The 24,831-nt window shown below is 49.8% G+C and overlaps 1 protein-coding gene across 1 annotated transcript in view; it reads right to left on the bottom strand.

Moving 5' to 3' along the window:
- Positions 1–2,502: 2,502 nt before the first annotated feature.
- The window catches only part of LOC143926817 (vomeronasal type-2 receptor 26-like), a 112,288-nt gene continuing 89,959 nt past the window's right edge, over positions 2,503–24,831 (bottom strand). Inside the window, exons 3-4 of the mRNA XM_077450858.1 lie at positions 13,668–13,791; positions 2,503–3,429 (exon numbers count right to left, since the gene is read on the bottom strand). Coding sequence (XP_077306984.1) covers positions 2,537–3,429; positions 13,668–13,791 — 1,017 coding nt within the window. The 3' untranslated portion in view covers positions 2,503–2,536. The remainder of the gene's footprint in view (positions 3,430–13,667; positions 13,792–24,831) is intronic.

The following is a 24,831-nucleotide window of genomic DNA, read 5'->3' as shown; positions in this document are numbered from 1 at the left end:
AACGCAGCAGAATGCCGCTAGCCTCTGCCCACCCTCAGAATTGGATCCGGAGAGTCCAAGAGTTGATCTTTGGGAGCTGTTTCCCCAGTAGCGGATAACCCCACCGGGAGTTGAGAAAGCCATTCTACCTCCCCAGCAATTGGACACTACCCCAGTGTTCACCTTCCCAGCAGAAGCGCTGGCGATGGAGCAGAGCGCCGCTGGCCTCTGCCCACCCTCAGAGTTAGATCCAGGGAATTCGATAGATGATCTCAGTGAGCTGTTTCCCCAGCAGCAGATATCCCTACCAGAAATGGAGAAAGCAATCCCCCCTCCCCAGCACTTGAATACTACCCCAGTGTTTATCCCCTCAGCAGAAGCGCTGGCTGCGGGGCAGAGTGCCGCTGGCCCCTGCCCAGCCCTCAGTATGCTTTTGGAGGGTTTGGAAGATGGCCCCTGTCAGAAGTCGCCCTGGTGGCTGGTCACAGAACCGGGAGAGGATAATACCCTCTCCAGCGGCTGAACTCTACCTTTGCATATGTCCCCCCAGCAGAAGCACTGGTTACGGGGCAGAGCGCTGTTGGTCTCTGCGCAGCATCAGAAAAAGAGATGGAGAGTCCGGGAGATAGCAGCTGGTAACTACACTAGGAGAAAATAAAGTACCTTTTCCTCCCCAGTGGCTTAGCACTACCAGCCTAAGCTCCCTACCAGCTGAAGCGCTGGCATTGGGGCAGAGAATAATTCAGCTCCCCCCAATACCTGCAACCAGCCCCCGTATCAGGGGAGTGCGGACAGCTGGTTCCACTCTGCAGTGGCTGCTTTTATTCACAGAACACCGCATGTGCGGTTTTGCTCGCCAGAGTCATACTTTTCCTTTTCCTGTTTGACCGAGGTGGGAATTTGTGACTAACGTGGGTCCTGGCCAGTTGAGGGTCAGCGACTTGGTTAGTCTGTTTTTTTAAAAGGGGAGAAATGTGACAGAACCCACTGTCACTGTGTGTTTTGGAGGGGGCTGTGGGCTCGCCTCTGTAATGGAAATTTGTAGGTTCTGTATATAATTGTATTCTATTTTATATGTATTGCACAATGCCCTCACTGTGCACACGGCACTAATAATGTTTTCAGTACATGTTTTGCATTCTTTCGAGTCCTGATTAGAATTAGCCTGCCTATGTTACGCCCCTTGTTACCATAAATGTACAATTGTAATATTAATGTGATACCTACATAATCATGTGTATAAAAACCTTCAAATGCATCATAATAAAGGAGAACGGTTATTTGGAAAGATGCTGAGCGTATCTTTTGTGTCTGTTCCCTACTGCAGTAGTTATTATTAATTTGGAACCACTAATCAATATGAGGATAGGCGTTGTCTATCTATAAAATATCCATTTCACCTCCTACCCACAGACTATGGCCCAGCAGAGAATATGAGATTTGGAGGGCTATTTGCCATCACTTACCACCTGGAGAAGATGCCACCTCCAGACATTTGTGTCCAGAGTCGCCAGTTCATCGGGAAACCGGGTGAATGCAGTATCTGTGGCTGGGCTTGTGGAGTCGTTCCTGGCTACCTAAACCTATTGGCCCGGCTGGACTAAATATATACTTTTATTCCACAAACAATGTACTTTTAGCTAATAAAGACATATACAAGATGGCAGTATTCCCAAAACATGGGGCTATGAGACTTTGGGACAAAATGGCATTGAGATAATGTAATGTAATGCTGCATCCCTTTGTGTTGGGTCATGGCATGTAGACAGAAGGTCTGGGGGTGTGTAAGTAGGGGCTGCCTGCTTGTCATAATCCCTTTATGTGTTTCAACTGTAGTTGTTTGAATATACAAGTGTTGAGTTTCCATTGGTTCTTCCTTGTCCCCTACCCCCTCTATGACAAGGCTAAGGGGAGTGTTGCTAACTGTGTTTAAAGTGTATTTTTGAAACTTAATAAAGAGTTTATGCTCTGCACGTTTAACCCTCAACACCTGTGTGGCTTGTCTCATGATTGAGGGATTAAGGGCTGGTTATGGCGAATCTTCAGGCTGTGGGTACGTTTGGAGGACAGGAGACACAGGTCTGGCGGAGGTGCTCAGCAGGGGTATCCGAGATCCATCACACATCTACATAGATATTTGATCCCACAACTAAAATGACATCGTTATTTATTTTTCTGGAAGGCGGTGGGTGACACTTCCGTCTCTTGAAGAGCGATGGGTGATGGGTATCTCGGGTATCTGACACTTTATGGTGTTTTGGATACTTTGTCCCCCTCTGGTCTCTGCGGTTCCTCCTCACTAAGTGATCACACTCTTCTCTAATGATATAACGGCTGGTGGGAGGAACCACTACAACCCGCAGGAGACGAGGATTCCAACAAACCCAACATGTCTGATCCCAGCAGTGTGCAGAACAAAAATTAAACCCACCGTCCACCTCAGAGGTAAGTATGAAATGTTCAGATTTAATAATGTAATTCATTAGCAAAATACTACAATGACCAATAATAGAGATAATGCTATAGCTGCTGGTAACCCAGCGTTGCTCCATACTTATTAGTGGATACATGTTTTTGTATTCAGGTCAGGTCTGAACAGAATTATGTAACATTTGGGGAAAAATATACAACCAAGAAGTCCAGAACTTGAGGCTATTAGAGCAAAAACCTCCACAGCCACCATGTATTTCCCTCTGGTGCTCAGATAGGCCGGGATCATGGCGATCCAGACACTGCAGAACACCAGCATGCTGAAGGTGATGTACTTGGCTTCATTAAAACTGTCCGGTAATGTCCTGGCTAAAAAAGCGATAATGAAACTCACAGCGGCCAGAAGCCCCATATATCCCAGGACAGAGTAGAAGCCGATAACTGAACCCTCATTACACTGAATGATGACCTTCCCCTGATAAGAGTGAGTGTCCCGATCCTGGAAGGGAGGAGAAATAGACAACCAAGTGACACAGATTAAGACTTGAACCAGTGATAAGACACAAATGATAAAAGTCGGTAGTTTGGCTCCCATCCATTTCCTCCAGGGGCTCCCAGGTTTGGTGGCTTTAAAAGCAATACACACCATGATACTTTTAGCAAGAAGAGAAGAGACGGCAACTGAAAAGATGACACCAAAAGAGGAGACATGGAGCATGCAGGTCACATCTACTGGATGGCCGAGGAACAAGAAGACACAGAGGAAGCTCAGCATGATGGAGACCAGGAGAAGATAGCTCAGGTTCCGGTTATTAGCTTTAACAATGGGGGTGTCCTGGTAATGTATAAATATCCCCAATATTAAACCAGTCAGAAGACAACAGAGGATGGAGACAGCCGAAAATACTACAACAATGGTGTCATCAGTGTAGGAGAGAAATTCCACCAGTCTTGGAACACACCGATCCTTCTTCTCATTTGGCCATTCTTCATCAGGACATTTCATGCAGTTTTCACTGTCTGCAGGAAGAACAATACAAACACAATGAACATCGGGGTCAGAGCTTCAATCAGTGCATTTTAGGGCCTCAGGAAATGAGATTGGCCGTCACTACATCAGGATTGATCGATTCTCACATATACAATATATCCCATAGTCTGTAGACTCTATAACTTTCACACAGATAATATACACTGATTTGGGGAATTTTCACCAGAGAAATGGAACAGAATACATTGCCCTAAATATATGAAGAAGGATCATTTATTTGCAAAATTTTATAACAGAAACAAAGCGAAATGTGTCTGAGTGATTGTCATTCAAAGTGTGAGAGTGCTGAAAGCTGAAAATTGGCCTGGGCAGAAAGCGGGTGAAAGTGTCTCTGGTATTGAAGGGGTTAAACACATCAGAATCAGGTGTCCCAATACTTTTGGTAATATAGTATCTGTAATGGATCTGATCAGTCTTTACATTTCAGCTGTTTTGGAAGAGGAGAAGTTTTCTTTTTGTTCTATTGTCTTTAATGCTCCATCAGTTGGGGGGCGGCAGACAGACCTGACCATGTACCCTAGACTCCTAATATTGCACATGTACAATGATCACACTGAAGGAAAGCTTGCGTAATGTCTAGAGCACCTTAAATACTTCACTAGGTATTGGCACATCTCCTATAACTAATGCTGCCAGGTAATTTACTTTCTACAGGAAGTAGTGTCCTCTGAGAATCGGTAATTGCCCTTCATACTCACCTGTAACTATTTTGATCTGCTCTATCTCAGGGTTGGTCATCGAGGTCCTTTCCTTTGATCTTTTCTAGCACTTCGAACTCTTGGATACACCAAGTATGTCCCCTCCCACTCAGTTCAATAAGGGTGATGGTGATGATGGAGGTATAGTCCAGCATTACTGATCAATTGTAGACCTGCACTGATGGGAATGGGTGTCCTGGATCTGTTGCAGGGCATATAATCCTATAGATAAGAGTTTTTGCCTCTCTTTCTCTCCCTCTCCCCTTCCTTCTGTACACCCCCCCCCCCTTGCTGCCCCCCCTCGCTCCATCCTTTCCCCGTCCCCTTTCCCACTCCTGCCCCCTCCCCTTCCTCCCCTTTCTCCCCCCCCTCTTCTTCTTCCCCCCCCCCCCCCTTTTTTTTTTTTTTCTCTTCAGGCACTGTACATCCTGGAGCAGACTCCAATCAGTTATGGAGTATTTCAAGTCTAGCTTAATATGGAACCTGCAGGCAGAGGGTTACCCTTAGACTATCAAAGTTACCGAAAGCTTCCATAAGTCTTTGAGGCACTATTCTTCTTGTTTAATGGTTTAAAGTTGAAGTCACTTGTTATATGTTGTACGTTTTGTTTTTTTTTCGCTTCTGTCCCTACTCAGCGGTCCCATTTGGGCCCTCGCTGACACACCAGCTCCCCCTTCTATAGGTGGAATAATATCTCTATCTCCACCTCTGGTACATCCCTAGACCCCATACCCTCCTTCCCTTAACTCTTTCACACATTTTCTTCTCTCTCTCCCCTCCTCCCCCCCCTCCCCTTTTCTTTTTTTTCCTTTCCCGTCTCTGTCCCTCCCACGAGCCTTTCACCCCTCCTACCTTGTCTCTGCCCCCGTACTCCTTCTTCTGGAGCCGAGGAGGGGCCACTTTCCCCCTCACTGATTCTCCTCCCCGGCTGACCGAGTTCCACACCCATCAATCTACCAAACTATCCGAGGTTCTTTCCTGCTTAATTGCTGCATAATAGCCATGAGAAAGAACGTGGCGCCCACTCCACTCCTGTCGTTTGAAGCGTGTGTCGTTGAACGTGAAGTGCCTTAATCTTCCCGAAAAGAGGTCTCAAATCTTAACCTCTCTGACCAAACATAAAGCCCACTTCATTTTCCTTCAGGAAACTAATTTCCGCTCTGACGTGGTCCATAAACTATCTAATCACATCTACCGTACATTAGTTCACGCCACTAACCCAGAAGCTAAAACAAAGGGAGTCTCTATCTTAATCTGTAGACATGCCAACTTCCACCAGACTGACTCCCTTGTCGATCCAGAAGGCAGATTTGTTTTTATCAAAGGCACATATGCCTCAAAACCTATTACACTCGCCAACATATACTCCCCCAATGAACGCCAGGTTCCCTTTTTTAGGAACATTTGCAACCTTCTCTCCTCTTTTCAATCAGGCCTGGTTCTACTGGGAGGAGATTTCAATGTTCCGCTGAACCCGGTTTTAGACTCCTCTTCGGGAACCTCCTCCTTGCCATACCAAGCCCGTAAGGCAAATTAAACTGCAATTACAAAACTTAACACTTCACGACGCCCAGGCGCACTATGTTCCCCTCTGAGAGGGACTATACTTTTTACTCAGCACCGCATGGTAAATATTCAAGAATAGACTATTTCTTTCTTTCCAAATCAGACTTACCCCTCCTCAATCAAACAACTATAGAACCAATGTTCCTTTCCGACCATCACCCCATCACGATCACCCTTACCTACCCGAGTCCTGCACCACAACTAAAACCTGGAGATTTAACCCCTCTCTACTTATTGACCCAGCGACCTTAGACTATTTGAAAACACACCTGCGTCTGTATTTCGAGGAAAATACTACCCCTGACATCTCCACTGTGTCCCTGTGGGAAATGCACAAATGTGTAATTCGCGGTGAGCTTATCACAGTAGCAGGGAAAGCTAAGAGGATCCACCAAGAAACCATTTCCTCCCTGATCAGGAAAATGAAACACTTAGAAATATCCCACAAACAGTCGCACGCGCAGTCCACACTACAAGATTTGTTACATTCCCGTTCTCTCCTCTTGGAGGAATTAGGCAAACAAACTAGGAAACGCTATATCCTTGGTCAAAGAGTCTTCTAAGAGCATGGGAACAAAAACGGGTGCTTTCTGGCTCGCACAATCCAAGCTTCCAAATCCTCATCTACAATTCACCACTTACGAAGTGCTCACGGAACATTCTTGTCCAGGAACGATGATATAGCTAAAAAAATTGAGAACTTTAAAATTATATAAATTGCAACAGACTCACCCGGGCTTAACTCCATCGGCCTCACGCACAGATCGCATTAAAGAATTTCTCCCACAATACTCTCCAAATCCAATATCCTCCCAACAAGCCCAGGGCATGGAGACCCCCCTAACTTTAGGAGAACTGGAGCTAGCAATTAAACAGATGAAAACTGGTAAGAGTCCAGGCCCAGATGGCTTCACTCCAGTATTATAAGTCATTCCTCGACTCCCTTGCCCCTAGACTTCTTTTCACCTTCAATTCACACGCTGATTCCCAGGTGCTGCCTGAAGGAGTGCTTATGGCACATGTAGCTGTAATTCTGAAGGAAGGCAAGGACCCTACCCAAGTTTCAAAATACAGGCCTATCTCCCTCTTAAATGTGGATATTAAAATCTACGCTAAAATCTTGGCCAACCGACTGCTCCCTTTGATTCCCAAGCTTATTTCCTTAGATCAGGTGGGTTTTGTCCCTGGTAGGGAGGCCGGGGAAAATACCATTCATACCCTGAACCTCCACCACTGGCTCACATCCTCCAAGACACATGAATTCTTCCTCTCTCTCGATGCCGAGAAGGCATTTGATAGAGTGGCCTGTGATTATTTGCGGGAAGTGCTAGGGGCAATAGGTCTGGCACCCCGCATGCTCTCACACTCATACTGACCTTATACTCAAACCCCTCAACTAAAGTGAGGGTTAATGGCCACCTATCGGATGCCTTCTCCATCAGTAATGGCACACGTCAGGGCTGTCCTTTGTCCCCCCTAATTTATATTTTAACTCTGGAGCTCCTTCTCAACAGAATTAAAGACAACTCTGACATTGGGGGTCTGACAGTGGAGGGGAGAGAATTTAAGGTCGCTGCCTTTGCAGACGACATCTTGTTGTCCCTGAAATCTCCTCGCATGTCATTGCTCAATTTATTGAAAGATCTTGAGCTCTTTGGTAGTTTGGCCAATCTCAAGATCAATTACTCAAAATCCCAGGCTCTAAATGTATCGCTTCCTACTCGGGAGGTTCTTCATTGTCAAGAGGCTTTCCCTTTCCGATGGGAGAGGGAGGCGATAACGTACTTGGCAATCAGAATCACCGACCGGCTGTCAGACCTCTATATGTCAGAGGCGGCGTACACACGGGCGGACTGTCTGCCGAAACTAAGTTCGTCAAACAGTCCGCTCAAACTTTTGAATGAACAGACTTGCCCACACACGGCACTTTTTTTGAGCGGATTTAGTTCGTCATACTAAGTCCGCGCAACTTTTGAAATGAACGGACTCGCCCACACACGAGGGAACAGTCCGCTCATTTCGAGCGCGTGTCAAGGTAGGCGGGGCCCGCGACGGAGACGTTGCGGGCTCCGCCACCTGGAATTGACTTAAAGGGGAACCCCCAACGCCGAAAAAAATCGGCGTGGGGGGTCCCCCCAAAGTCCACAACAGACCCTTGTCTGAGCACGCTACCCGGCCGGCCAGGAAAGGGGGGTGAGCGAGCGCGCCCCCCCTCCTGAGCCGTACCAGGCCGCGTGCCCTCAACATGGGGGGTGCCTTGGGGAAGGGGGGCCGCGCGGCCCCCCCACCCCAAAGCACCTTGTCCCCATGTTGATGAGGACAAGGGCCTCTTCCCGACAACCCTGGCCGTTGGTTGTCAGGGTCTGCGGGCGGGGGGCTTATCGGAATCCGGGAGCCCCCTTTAATAAGGGGGCCCCCGGATACCGGCCCCCCACCCTATGTGAATGAGTATGGGGTACAATGTACCCCTACCCATTCACCTGTAAAATAAAAGTACCCAAAAAAAACCACAACACATGAGATAAAATATTTTATTGCACAGCTCCGGGGGTCTTCCGTCTTCGGGGGTCTTGTCCCCCTCTTCGGTTCTTCTGCCAGGCCACCACACCTTCTTATAGCTCTTTTACAGACGGTGGCCCGGTCTTCTGTCGCCGCCTTCCGTTCTTCTGCCGGGCCACCGCGCCTTCTTATAGCTCTTTTAGAGGCGGTGGCCTGGTCTTCTGTCGCCGCTGTCGCCTTCCGGTCGCCTTCCGGTCACCTTCCGTTCTTCTTCTTCTTCTTCTTCTTCTTCTTCTTCTCCAGGAGATGTTGACACGTCGCTCTCTCCGGCCGGAATGCCAGAGCCGCGCTGCGCGGCCACTTATATAGTGACAATGGGGCGGTGTCACATGGTATATGTCACATGGGTTGGTCACATGGTGACCCCGCCCCCTTACGATGTCATAGTCCCCATGTGACATCAACCCATGTGACCAACCCATGTGACATATACCATGTGACACCGCCCCATTGTCACTATATAAGTGGCCGTGCAGCGCGGCTCTGGAATTCCAGCCGGAGAGAGCGACGTGTCAACATCTCCTGGAGAAGAAGAAGAACGGAAGGCGACCGGAAGGCGACAGCGGCGACAGAAGACCGGGCCACCGCCTCTAAAAGAGCTATAAGAAGGCGCGGTGGCCCGGCAGAAGAACGGAAGGCGGCGACAGAAGACCGGGCCACCGCCTCTAAAAGAGCTATAAGAAGGCGCGGTGGCCCGGCAGAAGAACCGAAGAGGGGGACAAGACCCCCGAAGACGGAAGACCCCCGGAGCTGTGCAATAAAATATTTTATCTCGTGTGTTGTGTTTTTTTTGGGTACTTTTATTTTACAGGTGAATGGGTAGGGGTACATTGTACCCCATACTCATTCACATAGGGTGGGGGGCCGGTATCCGGGGGCCCCCTTATTAAACGGGGCTCCCGGATTCCGATAAGCCCCCTGCCCGCAGACCCCGACAACCAACGGCCAGGGTTGTCGGGAAGAGGCCCTTGTCCTCATCAACATGGGGACAAGGTGCTTTGGGGTGGGGGGGCCACGCGGCCCCCCCTTCCCCAAGGCACCCCCCATGTTGAGGGCACGCGGCCTGGTACGGCTCAGGAGGGGGGGGCTGCGCTCGCTCGCCCCCCTTTCCTGGCTGGCCGGGTAGCGTGCTCGGACAAGGGTCTGTTGTGGACTTTGGGGGGACCCCCGCGCCGATTTTTTTCGGCGTTGGGGTTCCCCTTTAAGTCCATACCAGGCGGCGGGGCCCGCGACGTCTCCTTCGCGGGCCCCGCCTACCTGGAGACGCGCTCGAAATGAGCAGACTTTCCTCCGGACGGGAACAGTTCGCTCATTTCGAAAGTACAGCGGACTGGCCTACACACGGGCGGACTGTCCGCTCAAACACTGTTCAGCGGACAAAGTTGAGTGAACAGTCCGCCCGTGTGTACGCGGCCTAACTTTCACATAGCCCTTTCCAGAATTCAGACTCATTTCAAGGAGTGGATGGGCTTGAATGTTTGCTGGTTTGGTCGTTCTGCACTGATTAAAATTATCATTCTTCCGAGACTACGTTACCTTATGCAACTATCCCCATCCACCTCACCCCAGCTTTTTTCTCTACCTATCGCAAAGCCTGTTCTGCTTTTATCTGGAAAAACTCCCCACCTCACATAAAGTACTCTCGTCTTACGCTTCTGAAAAAGGAGGGAGGCATAGGCCTGCCAGACCTATTTAAATATTACCTGGCGTGTCATCTCACTAGGATAGTGGACTGGAACGTACACACCACCAGAAAGACCTGGGTGTCGCTGGAAAAATCTCTTGCACCAGGCTCTTTACATTTACTGCCCTGGTTAGATCGCAAAACTGGCCACAGGCGACAGTCACACATCCTCTAATCTATCCTTCCCTTTTGGCCTTTCGTGGATCGATGGGGTCCGGGTTGTATACCTCAGTGCCAGGTCCTTTAACTTCTCTAAGAGAGAACCCAGCTTTTCCCCTGGGGGACTCTCGCTCCTTTTTTCTCCATGAGTGGCCACAAGATGATGTCCTAGCTATCCACTTTTTCTCGAAAGGAACCCCTCTTACCTTCGAGAACCTGGTAAATATCTCTAAAACTGCTTCTTTCTCCTTTTGGTCATATAGGCAAATTCATAAATTTCTCTCGATCCACTCACACCAGTCCTGTTGGACCAGACAACTCACCCCCTTCGAATCCCTTTGTCACCAAAAAACAATGCAAAGGCACCTAATATCCACCCTCTATGCTCTTCTCTCATCCTCATCGACCCCACAAGTGCTCCCTAAATGTAGCCATCCAGGAAAATAGTTACAAAATTGCCACAAGATGGTACAGGACCCCCTCAAGGCTCCATAAATGTTCCCCCTCCATCCCCAACACCTGTTGGAGGTGCGGAAGACAAGAAGAAACTATGCTCCATGTCTGTTGGGCCTGCGAGCACCTTCAACTCATTTGGAGAGAGGTTAGCGAAATTATTTCACATGTCACCACATATACCTTGGATTACACCCCTGTACAATTTCTCCTGCATCACACGTCTTTGTCAAAGAAAAAAATACTATAAGGCCGCGTACACACGGGCGGACTGTTCGCCCAACTTTGTCCGCTGAACAGTGTTTCAGCGGACAGTCCGCTCGTGTGTGGGCTTGAGCGGACAGTTTCAGCGGACTGTTTGACAAACAAAGTCTTACGGAATTTCCGTAAAACTGTTCGCTGAAACTTTGTTTCAGCGGACAGTCCGCCCGTGTGTGTGCCAGTCCGCTGTACTTTTGAAATGAGCGGACTGTTCCCGCCCGGAGAAAAGTCTGCTCATTTCGAGCACGTCTCCAGGTAGGCGGGGCCCGCGACGGAGACGTCGCGGGCTCCGCCGCCTGGAATGGACTTAAAGGGAAACCCCAACGCCGAAAAAAATCGGCGTGAGGGTCCCCCCAAAGTCCACAACAGACCCTTGTCCGAGCACGCTACCCGGCCGGCCAGGAAAGGGGGGTGAGCGAGCGCGCCCCCCCTCCTGAGCCGTACCAGGCCGCGTGCCCTCAACATGGGGGGTGCCTTGGGGAAGGGGGGCCGCGCGGCCCCCCCACCCCAAAGCACCTTGTCCCCATGTTGATGAGGACAAGGGCCTCTTCCCGACAACCCTAGCCGTTGCTTGTCGGGGTCTGCAGGCGGGGGGCTTATTGGAATCCAGGAGCCCCCTTTAATAAGGGGGCCCCCGGATACCGGCCCCCCCACCCTATGTGAATGAGTATGGGGTACAATGTACCCCTACCCATTCACCTGTAAAATAAAAGTACCCAAAAAAAAACACACGAGATAAAATATTTTATTGCACAGCTCCGGGGGTCTTCCGTCTTCGGGGGTCTTCTCGCCGGACTCCTCCGCTATCTTCTTGTAGCTCTTTTGCTAGCGGAGGAGTCCGGCTTTCTTCCTCCCCGCCGCCGGCCTCTTCTCCCGACTTCGGGGGTCTTGTCCCCCTCTTCTGTTCTTCTGCCGGGCCACCACGCCTCTTATAGCTTTTAGAGGCGGTGGCCCGGTCTTCTGTCGCCGCTGTCGCCGCCGCCTTCCGTTCTTCTTCTTCTTCTTCTTTTTCTTCTTCTCCAGGAGATGTTGACACGTCGCTCTCTCCGGCCGGAATGCCAGAGCCGCGCTGCGCGGCCACTTATATAGTGACAATGGGGCGGTGTCACATGGTATATGTCACATGGGTTGGTCACATGGGTTGATGTCACATGGGGACTATGACATCGTAAGGGGGCCGGGTCACCATGTGACCAACCCATGTGACATATACCATGTGACACCGCCCCATTGTCACTATATAAGTGGCCGTGCAGCGCGGCTCTGGCATTCCGGCCGGAAAGAGCGACATGTCAACATCTCCTGGAGAAGAAGAAGAACGGAAGGCGGCGGCGACAGCGGCGACAGAAGACCGGGCCACCGCCTCTAAAAGAGCTATAAGAAGGCGCGGTGGCCCGGCAGAAGAACCGAAGAGGGGGACAAGACCCCCGAAGTCGGGAGAAGAGGCCGGCGGCGGGGAGAAAGAAAGCTGGACTCCTCCGCTAGCAAAAGAGCTACAAGAAGATAGCGGAGGAGTCCGGCGAGAAGACCCCCGAAGACGGAAGACCCCCGGAGCTGTGCAATAAAATATTTTATCTCGTGTGTTGTGTTTTTTTTTTGGGTACTTTTATTTTACAGGTGAATGGGTAGGGGTACATTGTACCCCATACTCATTCACATAGGGTGGGGGGCCGGTATCCGGGGGCCCCCTTATTAAAGGGGGCTCCTGGATTCCAATAAGCCCCCCGCCCGCAGACCCCGACAACCAACGGCCAGGGTTGTCGGGAAGAGGCCCTTGTCCTCATCAACATGGGGACAAGGTGCTTTGGGGTGGGGGGGCCGCGCGGCCCCCCCTTCCCCAAGGCACCCCCCATGTTGAGGGCACGCGGCCTGGTATGGCTCAGGAGGGGGGGCGCGCTCGCTCACCCCCCTTTCCTGGCCGGCCGGGTAGCGTGCTCGGACAAGGGTCTGTTGTGGACTTTGGGGGGACCCCCACGCCGAATTTTTCGGCGTTGGGGTTCCCCTTTAAGTCCATTCCAGGCGGCGGAGCCCGCGACGTCTCCGTCGCGGGCCCCGCCTACCTTGACACACGCTCGAAATGAGCGGACTGTCCCCTCGTGTGTGGGGAGTCTGTTCATTTCAAAAGTTGCGCGGACTTAGTACGACGAACTTAGTTTGCCGTATTTGTCTGCTCAAAAAGTGCCGTGTGTGGGCAAGTTCGTTCATTCAAAAGTTTGAGCGGACTGTTTGACGAACTTAGTTTCGGCAGACAGTCCGCCCGTGTGTACGCCGCCTAAGTCATTGGCTATGCATATGGTGAACGCTGGAGAACGCTAGGAGAATATCCAAAATAAAAGAAATGGAGGAAATGATCCACATTTCACAGGAAAGAACACACAAATTCTCAGTCACCTGGTTGTGCTGGATCCACTTCACGACCTCTGAATGCTTTCATCAATATGTATCATAATTGAAGACACATGAATTCTGCTCCTAACTGTGGGCTCTTACCGGCCGGGGGGATGGGGTGGGGAATGGCCCTTCCAGGGGGCATCAGCGGCGGTTCCCACTCGACCTTCTCCCACCCTGACCCCTTCCCTCTCCTTCCCCCCCCTTTTTTTTTCTTTTTGCGATGTTCTCCCTCCTCTCCCTGCATGACCTGCTTTTGCTATTTTGACATTTCTATCCTTCTTAAAAAAACAAAAAAACAAATAAAATGTTTGGGAGTTTTGAGTAATTAGTTGATTTTTCCATGTAGGAGAGGAGTGCCGGAATCGCTCTATAAAAGGATAAAACACGGGGATGACAGAGATGTACAGTACTTCATAAAGACAAATACAAACCTTACCAGAAATGTTGGAGATCTCTCCTTCTGGACATGAGACACACTCATAGCAACATTTATGAATTGAAGATCCAAACTTTTTTCTGGTGCCGGGAATACAGGGATCCGAACATCGAGATACCGGAACCTGAAATCAGATATTATTATTAATATTATTATTATTATTATTATATTTTAAAGATCCATCATATTTCATGAGGCTTTTCAAAAGTGTTACAACTGAGGTTTGGCTTTGCCTTCACCATGGGTTCAAGTTGAATTCTTCAGGTTTGATATCCAATCAGGTGGGGGGGGGGGGGTCCTCAGCAACCTGTAGATTGCGGACAAGTGACTGGTGGATCGGGGTTTGGGTTTGCTGACCCGCCATTTCAGAGCAGTAAGGGACGCCTTATAAAGTTGGAGGAGCAGTAAGTAAGGACCAAGAGCCGCATAATCCGATGTCTCCTCTGTAGTGTCGGCTCCTGCCCCATGCCAAGTGACACCGACTGCACTCCACCTCTAATCCCAGCTAGTGGTCTCCAGAGTGGTGCCAGCAGCAGAAGGAAGAGATGTTCAGGTCAATGTGAAGCAATACACCAAGCATTTTAGTATAGGGCTGCTTTCACAGTGATGTGCTGCGGTTTACCCACACCGCGGGTGCAGTGCAGTGTACCTGAAGCTTTCCTGGGGGTTTGCTGCACTTAGCCATAGACTTCTATTATATCCTGCGGGTTTGCTTCACTTATCCATAGGCTTCTATTATATCTTGAGTGTGTGGTGCATTTCTGAATGCAGGAGGTTTTTATACGCTTTCAGAAAGTGTCCCACACCTGCAGGATATAAAAGAAGTCTATGGCAAAGTGCAGCAAACTCTGGAGAGTTGCAGATGCATTGCGCTGTACCCATGGTGCAGGTTAACTGCAGCACATCAGTGTGAAAGCAGCCTTATAGGGGCTCAGAACACTAAGGGTTAATTTACATTTGTAGTTTGGGGGGTGGTAAAACCTTAAAGCTAAGATGTGTTTTTACTGCTCCAACCACGCCCCCTTTCCCTGCATTTGACAGGAGTGTACACATATCACAGCCGTAGCAAACGTTATAAGCCCTGCTATGGTTGATGGGTGTAGCACCTGCCAAGCATGACCCATTTAAGTGAATGAGGCTGCTCTGTAAGGGTCCTACAACCTTGTGCAAAACAGCAAACAAAGGGTTAAAGCAGGCAGCGTTGTGTTGCTTTCTCACCACCTGCTTTAACCCCTTGGACCCCACAGAAGCATGCAGTTACATGGTGCTTGCGGAGTGGCCCTGTTTACTTAAATAGGTTGCTGTTGGCAGGCGGTAGCACCCACCAAAAGTGATTTGAGTGTGTCTGACAGGTGGTAAGGAAGCGATATGCACACAATTGCGATACAGTAGCACAGCAATTAGAGGTTTGAATCGGGTGTGAGGAGGAGACACTGGACGACACTGCCTGGTGATCTTTGACTTCTCCCATGTTGTTCAGGTAGATCTCCACCTCTTTAAGGTTGCCTACCTCTGCAATCAGGGGTCAGTATTTTGGGGTATTCATTTTTTGGGGGTGTTTATTATATGTAGCACCCGCCTAGATAGGTGCTAGAATGTAGTTAATTAATATAGTGGGGTCTCCTAATCCTCCCATTGAATCTCTCCAACAAACACAAATCTCTACTAAAAAGAGTCTCCCCTTTACCTGGACTGACCAAGCTGTCCCATTCCTGTGAATTAAACTTTCTCCACTCCCAAACCAGCTAGACGACAAACTATAGAGCCTTCAAAAAACAACTTCCCCAAATACTCCATCAATTGCGAGTTTCTGGACTATCCAGCCCGGGGAGAATGGTCTCATTCAAGATGATCATTTTGGCCAAACTCATATACCTAGTTCGCAAAGTAGTATTGCCAGTTCCCCAAGCTTTTTTTACTCCATACATGACAGATTACAAAATTCATATGGAATAAAAAGCCACCTAGATGCGCTCACCACATATTAGTAAGACACCATAACCAGGGCGGGGTAGGGATTCTTCACATCCGTATCTACTACTATGCCTCTATCTTGGACCAATTATACTACTAGTGGCACCCATCCTCCAACAAAACTTGGTCAACTGTGGAATCCCCACATCCCACAACTTACAATCTGCTGGACACCCTTCTCCTCACCACTGCAGGTTCCTCGTTACCTACAACACCCTCCTCCCCATCATCTAGAGCATCATTACTGGCTTGGAAGAAGTACACACGGAACACACCACCCAACCAACCCTGACATGCCCACCCCATCCCTCTTAGATGACTAGCAGGTAAAATTACGAATCTTAGCCTCCAGCACTGGCACACATGTGGAATCAACTCCCTACTAGATCTCAAGTCTCAACAGCCCTTAAATACCTTCAATGACCTCCAAAACAAATTTCCTCTCCCAGACTCTGAAGCATATACTCATGTAAGGATCAGCCACTTCCTTTAAGTTTCTAAACTCCCCCATGTAGTCTCAACCCCCAAAACACTAAACAGACTCTACTCCCAGCCCACATACCCAAAGCATGGAATATCCACAATATATACAGCTTTAAATGACTGGTGACCCTACTTCCAACTTAAATACTTTATCGAAATGGGAAGCAGAATTTAATCTCAGTACAACCCCTACCATGTGGCAGAATGCCTTCAAATACACATCTGCAGCATCCCATTGCTCCAATCATTGGGAAACCTATCAAAAAACCCTACACAGGTGGTACCTAACACCCTACAGATAATCAAAAATTTACCAGAACTCTCCCCCTACTTGCTGAAGGACCTGCATCAATATAGGTACTATTGCACATCTTCTTTGGTTTTGCAGATCCCTTAGCTCCTTCTGGAGGAAAATCTTTTCCTTAATTTCCTCTATATCACAGATCTCTTGAGCACCCACCCAATCGTTAGCCTTACTCCACTTGGGTATAGAAAAATGTCCTCCCAGGTCATGAGTAATAATACATCTCCTACTTGCAGCAAAAGTAAATATTGCTAGATACTAGAGAACTACAGAACACCCCTCCCTGGCGTCTACACTTGCAGACCTCAATCTCCAATGTGAGATGGAGTGAATAGTAATTAGGAAAAATGTAGCCATGGACAAGTTTCTTTTCAAGTGGTCTTCTTGGATATCACATTCTAGATGTACTGTACAAGTATAATGTTCTTGTTGAATGTTCCTTGATGAAATGAACTTCACTGGATCAATATGATGGTACTCCTGTTCCCCCCCTACTTCCTTTCCGCCCTTATCCTATCCCAATCCCCCCTCCTCTGGAGCCTCCCTCACCAATATATCTGCCTGTAAAAATATTACACTGACCTGTTTTGAATTTACTTTTCTTGTCAATATTCTAATGCCCCGTACACACGGTTGGATATTCCAACGGAAAATGTCCGATCGGACCATCTTGTCGGGAAAATCCGCCCGTGTGTGGGCTCCATCTGACTTTTTCCATCGGAATTTCCTACGGAAAAATTTTGAGAGCTGGATCTCAAATTTTTCGACAACAAAATCTGACTTTTTCCGATCGTGTGTAGGGAATTCCGACGGACAAAGTGCCACGCAGGCTCAGATCAAATTATGAGACCAATGCTATTGGCTACTAGCTTCTACGTAGTTCCATAGTACACAACGAATGTCACCACATTCGGAATGATCAGATTTTCTGTTCATTTATGTTTTAGGAGTTATTCTTTGTTAAGCTCCAGTTGGAACATCTGCCAAGATTTACCATGTAATCAGTGGCACATCATCCATGTGTGCAGAGTGTTCACTGTACATGGGCTCCCAAAAGGGGGGGACCACACTGCACACATGGATGATTGTTCCTTGATCGGAAAGATAATCGGTGTGTGGCGGGGGGGCAGTTGCAAGCTATGATCTCCCTGCATGGCTTTTCAGACAGCTGCTTCTCCTTCTCTCCCTTCAGCTGGAATCCCATACAGGGAGATTGGTGTTCGCCAATTGTCCCTCTGCCACACCGATCACCCCCCCCCAATGTCAGCCGTGTCCTTCTTCTCCAGCCCCGTATTCTCCAGACCCCCGTCCTCCTCCTCTGATGGCTGTATCCTCCTCCTCCAGCCATCATGTTCTCTGCCCCCGTCCTCCTCCGTCCCCACTCATTCCCCACACACACAACTGGCTCCCTCCTCTCGCGACAGCTGCGGGGGGTGTGTCAGGATGGAGAGTGGAGGAAGGAGCAGGTAAATATGTAATTTACAGGCTCCTTCCTTTTATGAATTGTAAATAGAGAGTGATCGCTACCGAACGCTCTCTATGTCCTGTAATAACTGAGCAGAGTAATCTGTGTGTTACTCAGCTTCAGGTTATGAATGGATGGGAGCCTCTGTCTTCTGTCCATTCATTTTCAATGCCGAGAAAGGGACTGGGGGATCTGTGTCTTCAGCCTCTTTCTCTGTCTCAAAGGGGAGACGTAAAGGATCTGCAGAGATTCCACATCCTAAAAACACTTAATCAGCAATATCGGCATGAGGGGCTTCATAGCTGCTGGTAATCCAGGACTAATTCATTTTGATAAATGTCAGATGGTCCACGAAGTCTGTGGACAAACACGTTCTATTACCGGTAACAAAACCTTCATCAGCACTAAATGTCCAATTGAAAAGCACGGTGGATGCAGGGCTGCCCAGCAGCTCGATTGCATACTAGGCAATTTCTGGCCAGTGGTCTATTCTTATGACCCAGTAAGCCAGTGGATCTTCGACTGGAAAGCTCTCCATCCATGTATTCACCCCTAGATAATCATCCACCATGTGATGCTGATGGGATGTGGAAGCTGATAGCTCTGGGTGGTGGATACAAAAAAAATTGTGAAATGCATCACTTAGGTGGCCACCTTCTTCACTGCTCCTCTCTTGACCAACAGAAGCCTCAAAAATATGTTTTCCTTGACACTTTAACCTACCAGAGTCAGGAAAAGCATTAGATAAAATACTTTTTAATGTGTCTTCAAGAGATTTCATCTTCTGCTCTCTCTGTGGAGATAGGATGAGTTCTGAGACTTTTCCCTTGTAACTCTCGTCAAGGAGGGTTGCCAACCAATAGTGATCCTTCTCCTTTATGCCACGTATTCTTCAGTCCTTTTGCAGGCTTTGAAGCATGAGGGATCCCATGAGCCCAAATTTGCGATGGCATGAGAAGCAGACTTCTCTAGGTCACTGAGGATTACAGTATCTGGAACTGCCTCCTCCCAGACACCTACTACTTCCAAGGGTCCTGGGGATGGAGAACCATCTCTTACTGTTTGACGTATGTCTTCCTCTGCTTCAATGCCTCCAAAACTGCCAGAAACCTCCTCCCTCTTTAGTAAAGATGGTATATTTACCTAAATTCCTATACTTTTTTCGTAACTCTCCTCTGCTACCCTCAGCTTACTTTTTTGATGAATCTAATGGCATTATATCTTCCCTCATGTGGAATGGGAGACCCCCACGTCTGGCTATTTCCATGCTACAGTTGCCTCTCACACGGAGAGGTCTGTCATTGCCTAATTTTCTTAATTATTAATTCAGTGTTTTGCTGGCTTATATAAGGATTCCAATTTCTCTCATAAATGGCTGGATTATCATCAGTTCTGTATCCTGTGTTTCTTGCTCCTGTTTGATTACCTGTTACTAGGGATGAGCTTCGTGTTTGAGTCGAACATACGTTCGACGCGAACATCGGCTGTTCGCCCGTTCGGCGAATTCCGAACGTTATGGGCCGTTCGCGCCAAATTCGTGTGGCGCTCACGGCCCCATCACAGTACATTGCTGGTTCATGATTGGCCAAGCATGCACTGTGACCTCGCATGCTTGGACAATCACAGCGCCAGCAGCGAGGAGAGTCATTATTGGCCACAGGCAGGATGCCTGTGGCCAATCATAGCTCAGGCTGTGTAGTGCATGCCCCACACTATATAAGGCCGCCAGCGCGGCAGCCTTGTGTAGTGTGTTGGCGTCTGAAGCAGTTAGTGGGTGTTCTGTGTACCTTCAACACAGTACACACCGATCATTATCGGCCGATTTTTTCGATCTTGCTCTTCTGTAGTGGTTGTTGTCTGCGTGCCCTGACCGCAGTATACACCACTATATTCACCTCACCTATATAGCTAGTGATCTATCTTTTATAATAGAGCTTGCAGTCAGTAGTGTTAGGAGCTTGTGCGTGCTGTCTGCGTGCTCTGTACCCAGTACACACCGCTATATCCACCTACATAGCTCTTCTCTATTTGAGCCCACTTACCATCTGCAGGAGTTATTGGAAGTTGTGTGTGCCTCCAGCACAGCACAGTATACATCTGTATATACCCCTTTATCTCTGGTGTTCTATAATAAAGGCATCTGCAGGAGTTAGTGGGTGTTTTGTGCCTCCAGCACAATATACACCTGTATCTACCCTTTATTGCTGTTCTCTAATAGAGCCATCTGCAGGGCTTAGTGGGTGTTGTGTGACTCCATTACAGTATACCCCTTTATCTCTGGTGTTCTATAATAAAGGCATCTGCAGGAGCTAGTGGGTGTTGTGTGCCTCCAGCACAATATACACCTGTATCTACCCTTTATTGCTGTTCTCTAATAGAGCCATCTGCAGGGCTTAGTGGGTGTTGTGTGACTCCATTACAGTATACCCCTTTATCTCTGGTGTTCTATAATAAAGGCATCTGCAGGAGTTAGTGGGTGTTGTATGCCTCCAGCACAATATACACTACCCAACTGCTGTTTTACCCAACTCCCTTCAGGCCATTACCATGTCTGGAAGGCCAGCAAGGAGAGGCAGACAGGCGTGAGCTGATAAAAGAGGGCAAGCAGGCTATGTGTCTAGAGACAACAGTGCTGGTCGTGGACGCAGTGCATTGTCATCAGCACGTGGCCATGGGACATGCTTGTCCTTCTTTTCGGCAGCTGGACATGTTGAACCGCAACATGCCAACGACTTGGTAGAGTGGATGACCAAGCCCTCTTCATCCTCCTCATCCTCTCTCACCCAGTCTCAGGGTACTAGCAAAGCAGCTGCCAACGCATCGTCTTCCCTTGTCTCAATGTCATCATCAGTGACTCCTTACCTAGACCCACCACGTCCTCCTGAGGAGTCTCCTGAACTCTTTGAGCACAGTGTTGGGTACATGCTCCAGGAGGATGCCCAGTGTTTTGTAGGCTCTGATGATGACACTCAGCTAGAGGAAGGGAGTAGCGTGAATGCAGAGACAGGGGATGCTCAAGAAGGACAGCAATCTGGCAGTCATGTTCCACAAGCTGCAGCATATTGCCAGGTTTGCTACAGCAATGAAGAGGAAGCGGATGATGAGGGCACTGACTCCACGTGGGTGCCTGGTAGGAGAGAGGAGGAGGAGGCACATGTCCAATGAGGCAGGATGCCCTCCGTGGGCCAGCTTAGGGGCAGCACACCGACTGAATCACACCGCAGAGCTCCGCCTGTGCAGGGCGCTGCCTCTGCGCGTTATTCTAAAAGTTCTTTGGTGTGGGCCTTTTTTGAGACGAGTGCATCAGATCGCACCGCTACTATTTGCAACATATGTCTCAAGCGTATCTCGTGTGGCCGAAACATCAGCCGTTTGGGCATCACATGCTTGATCAGACATATGTTGACCTGCCATGCAGCTCGTTGGCAAGCGTACCTCAAAGACCCACATCAAAGAACAAAGCGGACCTCTCCTTGCTCCTCATGAGCTGGCATCTCCAACCCCACTAGACCTTCAGTCCTCTCTGAAACCTGCTCTGAGAGGAATGAAGGTGTAGAATAGTGATGGACGAACTTCCGACGGGACGTTTCGCGAACGCGAAACGCGAACGGACACAAACGTTCGCGAAAACGACCGTTCGCCGCGGGCTCCATTGACTTCAATGGGAGGCGAATTTCGCAAACCTTTAGGTCGAATTTGCGGCCACGGGGTAATTATTAGGGGGTAGCACGTAGTCCCACCACCTGGACAATAGCATAATACATGTATGAGGTGAATTTGGGATCGATAACTACAAGCATTTTTTTTTTATTTGGGAAATTGTTCTGACAATTCAGGACTATGGAGCTAATGAAGGCAATGGAGGAGAGGGAAGGTCAGGGACCAGGGTAGGCAAACAAGAGGGTGCAGGAGATACAGAGCACTGACAGCAGCACCGTAATACAGAGCACTGACATCAGCACCGTGACATACAGCGCTGACAGCAGCTCCGTGACATACAGCGCTGACAGCAGCTCCGTGACATACAGCGCTGACAGCAGCTCCGTGACATACAGCGCTGACAGCAGCTCCGTGACATACAGCGCTGACAGCAGCTCCGTGACATACAGCGCTGACAGCAGCACCGTGACATACAGCGCTGACAGCAGCTCCGTGACATACAGCGCTGACAGCAGCTCCGTGACATACAGCGCTGACAGCAGCTCCGTGACATACAGCGCTGACAGCAGCTCCGTGACATACAGCGCTGACAGCAGCTCCGTGACATACAGCGCTGACAGCAGCTCCGTGACATACAGCGCTGACAGCAGCTCCGTGACATACAGCGCTGACAGCAGCTCCGTGACATACAGCGCTGACAGCAGCTCCGTGACATACAGCGCTGACAGCAGCACCGTGACATACAGCGCTGACAGCAGCTCCGTGACATACAGCGCTGACAGCAGCTCCGTGACATACAGCGCTGACAGCAGCTCCGTGACATACAGCACTGACAGCAGCTCCGTGACATACAGCGCTGACAGCAGCTCCGTGACATACAGCGCTGACAGCAGCTCCGTGACATACAGCACTGACAGCAGCTCCGTGACATACAGCGCTGACAGCAGCTCCGTGACATACAGCGCTGACAGCAGCTCCGTGACATACAGCGCTGACAGCAGCTCCGTGACATACAGCGCTGACAGCAGCTCCGTGACATACAGCGCTGACAGCAGCTCCGTGACATACAGCGCTGACAGCAGCTCCGTGACATACAGCGCTGACAGCAGCACCGTGACATACAGCGCTGACAGCAGCTCCGTGACATACAGCGCTGACAGCAGCTCCGTGACATACAGCGCTGACAGCAGCTCCGTGACATACAGCGCTGACAGCAGCTCCGTGACATACAGCGCTGACAGCAGCTCCGTGACATACAGCGCTGACAGCAGCTCCGTGACATACAGCGCTGACAGCAGCTCCGTGACATACAGCGCTGACAGCAGCTCCGTGACATACAGCGCTGACAGCAGCTCCGTGACATACAGCGCTGACAGCAGCTCCGTGACATACAGCGCTGACAGCAGCACCGTGACATACAGCGCTGACAGCAGCTCCGTGACATACAGCGCTGACAGCAGCTCCGTGACATACAGCGCTGACAGCAGCTCCGTGACATACAGCACTGACAGCAGCTCCGTGACATACAGCGCTGACAGCAGCTCCGTGACATACAGCGCTGACAGCAGCTCCGTGACATACAGCACTGACAGCAGCTCCGTGACATACAGCGCTGACAGCAGCTCCGTGACATACAGCGCTGACAGCAGCTCCGTGACATACAGCGCTGACAGCAGCTCCGTGACATACAGCGCTGACAGCAGCTCCGTGACATACAGCGCTGACAGCAGCTCCGTGACATACAGCGCTGACAGCAGCTCCGTGACATACAGCGCTGACAGCAGCTCCGTGACATACAGCGCTGACAGCAGCTCCGTGACATACAGCGCTGACAGCAGCTCCGTGACATACAGCGCTGACAGCAGCACCGTGACATACAGCGCTGACAGCAGCTCCGTGACATACAGCGCTGACAGCAGCTCCGTGACATACAGCGCTGACAGCAGCTCCGTGACATACAGCACTGACAGCAGCTCCGTGACATACAGCGCTGACAGCAGCTCCGTGACATACAGCGCTGACAGCAGCACCGTGACATACAGCGCTGACAGCAGCTCCGTGACATACAGCGCTGACAGCAGCTCCGTGACATACAGCGCTGACAGCAGCTCCGTGACATACAGCGCTGACAGCAGCTCCGTGACATACAGCGCTGACAGCAGCTCCGTGACATACAGCGCTGACAGCAGCTCCGTGACATACAGCGCTGACAGCAGCTCCGTGACATACAGCGCTGACAGCAGCTCCGTGACATACAGCGCTGACAGCAGCTCCGTGACATACAGCGCTGACAGCAGCTCCGTGACATACAGCGCTGACAGCAGCACCGTAAGCAGCCCCAGGAGGAAGTCAGCACAGCACAGGGATGGTGTGATCCCCTCATAATAAGAACCCCCAGGAGGAAGTCAGCACAGCACAGGGATGGTGGGAGCCCCTCATAATAAGAACACCCAGGAGGAAGTCAGCACAGCACAGGGATGGTGGGAACCCCTCATAATAAGCAGCCCCAGTAGAAATATGACACCGCTCAACCTCTTCAAAGAGGAGGGTAGGGGCATATAGTACGGTGTGCTTTTTTGGGTCAGGGAAGTGAGCCAAATGAATTAAGAAGGTCTGTGTGCTTGATTCCAAAAATTGTTTATAGACATATACATGGTCTACTGATCACATGTGTTGAATTCCTCCGAGATCCATGCCTCATTCATTTTTAGAAATGTGAGGTAGTTAACACTGTGGTGAGCTAGGCGAGTACGCTTATCGGTCACAATCCCCCCTGCTGCGCTGAACGTCCTTTCGGACAGGACACTGGATGAGGGGCAAGCCAACAGTTCGATTGCAAATTGGGCAAGCTCTGGCCAGAGGTCAAGCCTGCCCACCCAGTAGTCTAGGGGTTCATCACTCCTCAGAGCGTCCACATCGGCCGTTAACCCAATGTAGTCGGACACCTGACGGTCTAGGCGTTCCCTGATGCTGGATCCGGATGACACCTGTCGATGGGTCGGCTGAAAGAATGACCTCATATCCGAAGTCACCAACACATCTTCAAACCGGCCTCTTCTTGCAGGCGCTGTTGGATTGGTACCCGCAAATCCTTCTCTGGGAGTGGGAATTGCTCCTCTGCCAGCGCACGCAAAAGCAGAATGCAGCATTTCTCGAAGCAAGGCCTGGAAGTGCTGCATTCTGACAGCCCTCTGCGACGGCGGTAACATTTCCGCCATTTTGTGTTTGTACCGGGGGTCTAAGTACGTTGCCACCCAGTACTGGTCCTTGACCCTCAT

This window comes from Lithobates pipiens, unplaced genomic scaffold (assembly GCF_037356315.1).
Source record: "Lithobates pipiens isolate NorthernLeopardFrog02 unplaced genomic scaffold, aLitPip1_a1.2 Scaffold_23, whole genome shotgun sequence".
NCBI classification, from domain to species: Eukaryota; Metazoa; Chordata; class Amphibia; order Anura; family Ranidae; genus Lithobates; species Lithobates pipiens.
The sequence above is the reverse complement of the archived record's forward strand: the minus strand, read 5'-3'. Positions and strand labels throughout refer to the sequence as shown.